We start from the raw sequence: 10,257 nt of genomic DNA on the forward strand, positions 1-10,257 counted from the left end.
TGAGTTACACTCACACCTGTCCGCTGCAGAACAATGCCAGGTAAAGGAAGTCAAATGACTCTGAGCCTGAGGGGACATGCGATTGCAACTCCGGGTCAGTGGACGTCAGTAGACTGAACAAACTGATTTGCAGGTCCATTGACGTGTGCGGGGGTGGAGATGGACAGGATGGTGTCCGGGGTATAAGTGTCATCGCGGACAATGTCTAACACCCACTCCATGACAGGCCGGTCAGGACTCGTTTTCCACCGAGAAAACTTTTTAACTCCTCGCTCTGAGGCGATGGACTGACTGACCCTTTGGTTTATCTCACCCCGTCAGCAGCTAGAGCATCATGTATTCATGTACACCGAACCTGCAAAACTGACAGAACTGTACAATAACTTGTGCATTTATTCAACTTTGCATTTACTCTGGCATTCATACTGTACAGTTTGAGTATTTTTTACACTATTGTCATTTATTGCAGTATACATGTTTTTTAAATATATTAATATTTTTCCACTTTAGTACAATGCTCACATTTTTAACATACTTATTTCTTATTTATATTTTTCTTATAACTATGCTATGTTTTTATATAATTAACTTATCCATTTCCCCCCCCAAGGTTCAATAAAGTATTTCTGATTCTGCCTCTGAACTTTAATGTTACATGTGAAAATATATCAATTTAAATCCAACTAAAATGCTTTGAGTTATAATAATAACTACTGTACTGTACTTTTAACTATTATTTTACTATTATTCATTCTAATTTGTATATTAACTTAAAACCATTAAATTACCATTACCGTTAAAATATAATGCTATAACGTGTCCCCAAATCATTAGATTTAATAACAAAATAATAATACAATACATTGATACATCTCTTTTTTATAAAATCACACTGTGTTTTATGTCATTTTTCACGACAGTGAAGGTGTCACCTGCCTCTCGCCAGTCAGCCAGTGTCATAATGCTTATTTACTGTATTTCCTAATGTCATATTTATTCATTTAATATAAATGTAACACTCAAAGGCCTTAAACACTTAAAACCACCCTTGTTTTTTGTTCTATCAATTAAAAAATTAAGGACGCTGAATTAGTAGAATCAGGAGGTGAATAAATCTAATTCTTAAAGTAGTTTTTTATGATTAAACTAAATATCTTCATGGATGCTCTGGTGTCTGTATTTGTTTGTTTGTGTTGATTGACAGTGACATGTAACCCAGGAGGAAAGAACAAAGGGAGGAGAAGGTGGACATTGAACTCTGAATCCCTGGACTTGATGTTCTGGTGTAAATATCAGTCAGCTGATGAGGAGAACCTGCAGGAGGTCTGCAGGTTCTCCTCAGTGGAAGGTCTGGACCTCTCCAGCTCCTGATTGCAGACTTCAGACCCTTTGATCAGCTGCTGCGTCAAGTGAGCACAAGTCACCCAGATGAAAACCAGAAGTGATCTCTTCTACAAAATAAGAGCTCAATCATTTCACACCTCTTTGTCTTTACAGGCAACACACTCAATAATCTTTCTTTTTTTGGGGTGTTTTTTTTCCATCTGGTGGACATCTGACACATTATTATGATTTAAGGTGGACTTGCACGGTTGTGGACATTTCAATTGTCTTTTATTTAATATTTAGACTACATGTTGAATTTGCATATCATTTTCTTTAAGGTAATATTTTGAGAAAACATCTATTCAACACATTTAAATGGATTCCAATATGCATATTTCCCTTTTCTAATGCACAAAAGAGGTTGCTGTGAGACCTTTATTCTGTGCATAAGAGCGGATGCAGTAGTTATCTCACAGTGTCTTTACAGTCTTGACATTGGTGACAAAAGGACTGTGAGCTCCGCAGCAGCCTCACATCAGCAGCAGCTCCACTGTTAGAATAAACCAGAGAAAAGCACCCAAAAGGACCTACAATATAACACAAAACCAAGCTTTCCATTTCTACTTGTGTCTCTCCAAATGAACAGAATACTTCTGAGTGGAGAGGGACAATAAAAATGGAAGATTTGTGGAAAGTATTTCCATTTCACCTGAGCTCTCCAGGCATGTCTCCAGGCTCCTGGCTGGAGTGGAGCTGTGCGTATTTACGCACGGTGAGATGAGAAGGGTCTGCGATGGTTTTGGGCTCTCTGGTAAGTATGGGTGCCCACATCCTGGAGTCCAACTCCAGTGGGAACTTGTCCGAGGCTGGGACCGTGCTGCCGGGCTACCTGGCGGTGATCTCGTCGGTGCTGATGGTGGCTCTGGTGGTCGTCGTGGTGGCTGGAAACGCACTGGTCATCATGGCTTTCATTGTGGATAAGACCCTGAGGAATCAAAGCAACTACTTCTTTCTGAACCTTGCCATATCTGATTTCCTTGTGGGTGAGTTCTTCTTTTTCTTCTTTGTGTCTCCAATATACAAGTCTCTCTCTATGAATGAAATTAAAAAAGAAAAAACACATAAAAGGTTGTTTTTTCATGCTTCACACAGCTTGTCATTTCATTCATTCATTGGTGACCTTGCCATCCTTTTGGCTTCATCCATGTGTTGCATTCAAATTTGAATATTGCTTATTTGTAGCACCCCTCTATTTTATTCTACATTCACACCCTTCTTTTTTGTGCTGCTCTTTTCTGCAGCCATATAATAAATGATGCCTTTTTTATTTCTAAAACATCTCTGAAGGGGTTTTCCTTGGTAACATGCAGCAGACAGTCAATTTTTTTTTGGTCACATCCAGGAGGTCTGGAGTGGTGTGAATGTTAATATAGTATTGGTTGGGAAAGGCTGGTTGAATCATCATGCAGTGTGTGTGTGTGTGTGTGTGTGTGTGTGTGTGTGTGTGTGTGTGTGTGTGTGTGTGTGTGTGTGTGTGTGGTTGTTCCAGGTGCCTTCTGCATCCCGGTGTACATCCCGTACAACCTGACAGGCCGCTGGATGCTGGGTAAAGGGCTCTGCAAGGTGTGGCTGGTTATGGACTACCTGCTCTGCACCGCCTCAGTCTTCAACATCGTCCTCATTAGCTATGACCGCTTCCTGTCAGTCACAAGAGCAGTAAGTACAAGCAGCGGAGGTGCTCATTAACACACACACACACACACACACACACACACACACAGACGTAGACTTGCCACCACAATGTGTCTCAGCCTCCGGTGCAGTTTGCTCTGCGGTGAGAAGTCATTGACATTCACAGCTTTGTTCCTTTACAACGGTTCGAGAACAGAGCTGCAGACGTCTAACTGTCTAAATTGGTGTGTTTTTAGATGCAGACATTAGCAGTCGACTCAGGCGTCCGTAAGGAACGATTTAATGCAGTTTAAGGAAAGGGCACTCGATTTTACAGGCGCCAAGGGAAGCTCTGCTCAAAGTCAGGGAAAACGGTTTTTTTTAAATGTTGAACTGGAGGAACGTTTCGCTTCAACGTTTGGAAAATTCCTCCAGTCATGGGGTCATCATCAGGGCCTTTTGGTCTGGGGTTTAAGACTTTTTTAAAAACATACTTTAAGAGAAGAAGCAGCAGTAAGGTTCAAATCAAACGTGCTAATGAGTTGCATTGTGTAAGGTTTTCGTAGCTTGACTCAACCTTTAGACTAAAAGGCCTTCATCACACTCCAGGGTGCATGACAGAAAAAACTGCACGAAAATACGAAAAATACTCGCCTGGGAAATGTACCTGTCCAGGGCTTTTATTGTGAAAGATAAGAGTTGAAGGAGTGCAGCTGGTCTGGCTAAAAAGTAATAAAGCTTTTGTATTGTTTCAGAAATATGGTCTCAACTCAACCCGTTCCGCACAACAGGATTGGTCGACGCTTTTATTTGAGGTGCGATAGCTCTAAAAAAGAATTGTCCTCGTTCCGAACAAAAAGTGTCATTTGAAAGTGTGAAAGTATTCATCTACAAAACAACAGTTGGAAGAATCTATTTACGTGCAAATTAATCGCACAAAGAAACACCCCTGGTGTGTAAAGGCCTTCAGACCTTGTTTAAACCTGGCATCGAACTGTCAGATAACAAGTGGACACATTGTGATCTGATCCCTCAAACCACCTGTCGAGGCGGTCTGGGACTCATTGGACCAGATATCTTTTGTATTGTAGATGTAAATTGGTCCTGATGCGTCCCACGATGAGGCCGTAACAGGAAAAACCTTTTGAAAAAGCCCATATAGATATATTGTTTGAGTCAAATATCTGAGGGGATTTGGTTTTCATGGAACACGCCTAAGAATCGAAGGAATTCTTCTTTTAATTTCCGGCAGATTAGGCTCGAGAAGCTCATCGCTGCCCCCCTTCGGTTAAAAACAACAACGCATTTGGTCTCTGCAGTCAGAAATGATGCATGTGTGTATTTGCATATCGAGCAGGAAGTGAGATTTGATGACAGGTGGACAGTTGAGACCTTTCCTTCTGTCAGGTGTGAACAAAAAATCAGGGTTTTTCACATTACGTTGCTTCAATTTTGTCCATTCTTTTTGTTTGGTTTTAATCTGCAACCAGCAGCTCTTCAGCAAATGTCTCACTTTTGTTTGCCCTAGGAGGCTGAAACCTTGCATCGAGGTCAAGTGTTGTGCGAGGTAGTTTGAGTATCGATGCATGTACATACGTGCTCTCAGCTATCGCGAATAAAGGCTTGTTTGTCTCTTCTGAGACTGCTGGAGGGCACCTTTAAATGGAGTTTTAATCAGAAAAAACACTAACAGCTATTTATTGCTCCCGTTGGCTTCATCTGCTTAAAAACTTGATATAATCTTCAGTTAGTTGATTCTTTTTTTTAACACAGTGCCAAAAATACAGCCAGTATTATTCATCAATTATAAAACCTCTTCCCAAGATAAATCTCACAGACAACATGTTTATTTGTGCCTGATTGGCATAAAGTGATAATAATTCCATGCGGATCATTTTATCTTCTTGCTGCCTGTGTTATTTTGGATTGACTTAATTTGACAGACGCCACGTTTACAGAAAAAACAAATGTACTTATCTGCTCAGTGAGCAGTGTCTGGTGATAACATCTCTTTGCCTGTGGCTCCTTTTATCTCCTTTTTACTGAGAGTTTGATAATATTATTTATTTATGTATTAATTCTCAATGCGTGGAGAGCAGGGTTTTCTTTTTACAATGGAAACAAGGACACTTGAACACTTGATACCCACATGACTTCATGAATGGGCTCTATTTCATTATTCATTCACTCAGAGAAGTGGATTAAAAATTGAAATAAGATTGTCTGTGACATACACAGCTGGTGAAGGCAGATTGTTTAAGGCAAAGACAAGATTAAAAAACAACGGTTAACAGAGGAGCCCGGCTTAATGACAGAGTTTAGACTGAGAGGTGAAGTGAAAAGGAGGCGAGTGTGAGGAGAATGAGTGACGGGCGATGGCTAGGGAGGAGCGGAGCGAGGGAAACCAGATGTCTCTTTCACACTCTTGTGTCGCATCAGTGAATGTGGCTCTCAGCCCCCCCCCACCCCCACCCCCCAGTCCTCTGACACACCGCGGAATAAGAGCCTCATAAGTGGGTTTAATTTACAGCATCTCGTTATACAAACTGGGCTCCATTTGCAAGTCTGTTTGTTAAAACTGCAAAAAAGCAAAATGCAAAATAATCGTCAGAGAATATTTGCATGAAAACTATTCATAACAGCAGTGATGGAAATCTTGCGTGAGTTGCAGCACTTTTTTCAATAAACTGTTGCATGTATGTATGTATGTATGTATGTATGTATGTATGTATGTATGTATGTATGTATGTATGTATGTATGTATGTATGAGGTAAACTGTTTTTTTTGTTTTTTGTTTTAGTAAAATGGACAAAGTTAATTGAGTTCCCTCTGGTAAACAGTGTATATGTCTAGGGCTTTTATTGTGAAAAGTAAGAACAGAAGGAGTGGATCTGGTCTGCTTAAACATATTGATCTAGGGTTTAAGCACCATGTGTGTGAAGGCCTTAAATATTTGAACAGTTTGGGAATTAAACAAATATTGTTATTGTGCAGCAGAGTTTATGGCTGTGAGTTACAATTCTGTCTGTCTTTTCCACGCAGGTTAAATACAGAGCACAGCGAAACATGACCCGGCAGGCTGTGTTCAAGATGGTGGCGGTGTGGGTGCTGGCCTTCCTCCTCTACGGCCCCGCCATCATCTTCTGGGAGGCGGTCGTTGGCGAGAGCGTCGTCCCGGCTCACGAGTGCTTCGCCGAGTTCTACTTCACCTGGTACTTCCTGCTCAGCGCGTCAACCTTCGAGTTCTTCACCCCGTTTGTGTCCGTGGCATTCTTCAACCTCAGCATCTACCTGAACATCCACCGCAGGACCAGGGACGGCGGCGCCTGCACCGAGGACGAGGTCAGGACGCAGCGGGTCAGCAAGAAGCACCGGGACGGAGCAGCCTGGTCCGTGTTTTTCGTGAAGACTCGGAAGGTGTCGTCCACCGAGCCCACCGCTATCTCCCCGGTAATCGAGGACAACGACGACATCCTGTCTCCGTCCTCCTGCGTGGACGCCGACAACAGTCAGATATTCATGCAGAGGGAGAAGTTCTCTCCAAACAGGAAGAACTCCAGGCTGTTCCAGCACTCGGCCTCCTGCATGGCGCCCGGCCGAAGGACACAGGCGACCCGTCTCTCTCGAGACAAAAAGATCGCCAAGTCTTTGGCCATTATCGTCTGTATTTTTGGGATTTGCTGGGCTCCTTACACTCTTCTGATGATCATTCGCGCCGCCTGTAGCGGAGAGTGCGTGGCGAACTACTGGTACGAGATCACGTTCTGGCTTCTGTGGCTGAACTCCGCCATCAACCCGTTCCTTTACCCGCTGTGCCACAGCAGCTTCCGAAGGGCTTTCTCCAAGATACTGTGTCCGAAAAGACAATCAGTCCAGCCTCAGATCGAGGCTCAGTCCTGTTAGATGAACTCAATTGCACTTCCAGGCTTTACGAATACAGAAACTGTCGTCGGTCAAACACTGTAAAAATAAAAAATAAAGAAATCCATATATTCTGTTCTTCCATCGAAAAAAGTCTGGTTTTCAAAAATAAGGGAGATGTTTGCGTTGAAGTGAGGATGTACACAGCATATCTGACAGCAATACAATTCAACATAAGCCCTATTCACACAGGACTAATGTTAACGCGGGATAAATACAGAGAAGTCTGTATTTTTACTTGAAATTACTGACATTATTCCCACGGATATAATGTCAAGGCTTTGTGTAACATCGCTTATATTAAAAACATTATACCATATGTTATTTATGTTGAATATTTAAATAGAATTAAATTCGTTGCGAATGGGTCTGCATGCCGTGTAGCAAGAAGATGCACCCAAAATGCGGTCAAAACTGTCATTTATGATTGCACAACACAGCCTTCATAGTTCTCTACCTGGAAAGAGGTCAGAAAAGAAAAAAATGTCAAACCCCAAATCAGAAAAGATGCAGATTCACACGGGACTACTATTATTATCATATGACCTCTGTGTTTGGACAAAATATGGCAGGTCATTTGCAGTGGAATTTTTACTCGACAAATTACGGACATCACACGAGATTAAGATCACAGATGACCCACGCAATTATGACACCCAGGTAATACTAGTCCTGTGCGAATGGGGCTTTAGTCCTGAAACTTGTGGGGAAAAAGAGCTGCAGTTATGAAATTTACAGGCAATGTCTTTAAGTAGGACAGGAAAGAGGGACGTGGTTTGAGCTTTCTCACCACTCAGTTCTCAATGCTATAAAATGATGACTTAAGCAGATTGAAGGTGTTGGAGTTGTTAAATTATGGTCCGTCTGATTGAAAGCACATCGGAGAGGAGACAGCAGCGTCAGCCAACATCCTGTTTCTCAGAGCCGCTGTGACGAGAAAACCTTTCAACTCCTGTTTAGATCAAATTGAGGATTTGAGACTCTCTTTTATGCTTTTTATACAGTTTCATAATCTCTCTGCACACGAAAACTCTTTCAAATATGTCTCTGTTGGTGTAAAACAGAAAGGGTCTTTTGCAAATTCGTGCTTTTCATCATGCAGCAATAGGATTACAAATGTGGAGTCCGCAGAGTTCAAATCAAGAAGAAGAGGAGAATAACCTGTATTTGTTTACTGTGTGAACTTTTACCGCAGTGATGTTCATTTTATCTGAAAAGTGGGCTATGAAGGCAGACGGGGGTGAATCAGCTGTTATCTGCCAACACTGAATCTGCACTTAATTTAAATAAAAGGTGTTCTTGTCGATGTTAAAAATGTACAGCACTAGCAGCATTAAACCTTTTGTACATTAATATCTATGCCAAGCTAGATGGTTGTGTTCTTTAATTGCGGTATTTATTTAAAGACTTGACTGGTTTTTACCACTGAAACTACTTGACTACTTTGTATCTTGGCTATGAATGTGTTGGTGTAAGTAGCCAAAGAAGGAATAAAGCTAAGACTGCCGACAGGCTTTCTAACTCTACGTGTTTTTGGTCAGATCTTGTAGTGCAGAAGAAAATCGTTTGACATTTTGCGCTAATACGCTTTTGCACTTTCTTGCCGTGAGTTGGACAAGAAGATTGATACCAAATTCAATGTCTGTACGTTAAATATGTAGCTACTACCAGCAACTGGTTAGCTTAGCTTAGCATAAAAGCTGGGGAAAAGACTAGCTTGGCTCTGTTCAGCCCGCTTTCATTCCTAAGTCATTTAAAATGGCAGCTTGGTCCGTGGCCTTACCTGTCCAACTACAACGCACTACTTTGTGGCCATGAAACACAGGACTTTCACCCAGGAGACTGCTGTTCGTGCCTCGTGTGTAAACAAAAGTCAATGTCGACTTATTAGTAATTATGCACGTAAGTAACCTAACTTTTGTCGTATAAGAAGATTGCTGGATGACCTGGGTGTTTTTATCTGAATTTTATTTTTTGCTTCATGTTCCACTGAGAAACTTTCATAGCACTGAAGGGAGCACCACCTCAAACGCTGTATCTGGTTATCTATATACTGTAGATGCATGGCGGACAGAGGCAAAGATGCGAGATAAAAATGGTTAAACTTGCTCATCATGAACTTTATCATATGAACATGAAGAACAGGCAGAGAGACTGGAGGGAGATAACAGGAGGAAGTGGTTTTTTATTTAAGTTCAGTCAGAGGTTGAGCTAAACATAAACACACAGTTGCATCTGGTGCTTGCTATCTTGTAAGCTTACGTCATTACAGTCGGTATATTAATGAATGCAGTGGTGGTGGACTTGGATGTCTCTATTCACACAAAGAAAAGGTGGTTTAAATACTACATTGGTATCGATAACACTTTAGGCGTACTGGTATTGGTACTAGTTTTGTATTTTTTTTTAGCATATTCAGCCCTACAGATTATCTTATTTACCAAAATGTCGAACTACTGTCTTGACGTGTTTTGAGTGAGGTGAAAGGTCTGTAATTCTGCTTCATGTTCCTGTGATAAAGACAAGATAAGATAACACAGAGATGGGCTGGTTGTGGCACGAGTGGGTGGACAGGAGTCTTGTACTGTGTGCGAAATGATAACTGTTGTTTTTGTGTGAGATACACACCCGGCAAATTACTGTTAAACAGAAAAGAAACTTGCATCAAATATAAAAGGAAAACGAATGTTGCTTGAAGAGAAATACAAAAAAAAAAGTTCCCCGAAAAGCTCTAGACACTGCGGTGAGAATAAGAAGTTGTTGTTGTGAAGAAGGCTGTCGAGCTTTTATGATCTGATAACAAGAACTAAATAAGTGACAGAAGTGCAGGGCGTTGACCTTTGTTACATATTTCCTGCGCAGAGGAACAGAAACAAAATATGTCCAGAAAAGCATCCTTAGGGATTTAAGACTTCCGGGGAAACAACAGTTTTGCTCTGCCCTGTGGGAATTATGTGGGATGATTTACTTGAGATAAAATACAGACCCTTGGAGATTGTCGAACCATTGGAGACAAAAATCATAGTGTTGATGATGACTTTTATTTTACCTTTCTTCTGTCAACATACTTTTTTCAATTTTATAAAGACAGACAAAAAAAAAACATCTTACATCTAAGAACACAGGAGTTGTTGATCTACAGCTGCCTAGATTGGTTTGTTTGTTTGTGTTTTTGTGTGACCTACGAATCAGGCGGCAATCTTTTTGAAAGTGAAGCCAATTCTTAAACCTGCAATCTTATAATGGCCATCAGGGGGCGACTCTTCTGGTTGCAAAAAGAAGTCTGATTGTATAGAAGTCTATGAGAAAATTATTCTACTTCTCTCTTGGTTTATTCC

At 41.2% G+C, this 10,257-nt stretch overlaps 1 protein-coding gene across 1 annotated transcript; it reads left to right on the forward strand.

Moving 5' to 3' along the window:
- Nucleotides 1–1,874: 1,874 nt before the first annotated feature.
- On the forward strand, nt 1,875–8,437 carry LOC129094746 (histamine H3 receptor). Its single transcript, XM_054603007.1, has 3 exons — nt 1,875–2,369; nt 2,876–3,042; nt 6,041–8,437. The coding sequence occupies exons 1-3, from the start codon at nt 2,120–2,122 to the stop codon at nt 6,899–6,901; spliced, it is 1,278 nt and encodes a 425-aa protein (XP_054458982.1). The 5' UTR covers nt 1,875–2,119; the 3' UTR covers nt 6,902–8,437.
- Nucleotides 8,438–10,257: the final 1,820 nt, after the last annotated feature.

The sequence above is a fragment of the Anoplopoma fimbria genome, chromosome 8 (genome assembly GCF_027596085.1).
Source record: "Anoplopoma fimbria isolate UVic2021 breed Golden Eagle Sablefish chromosome 8, Afim_UVic_2022, whole genome shotgun sequence".
NCBI lineage: Eukaryota > Metazoa > Chordata > Actinopteri > Perciformes > Anoplopomatidae > Anoplopoma > Anoplopoma fimbria.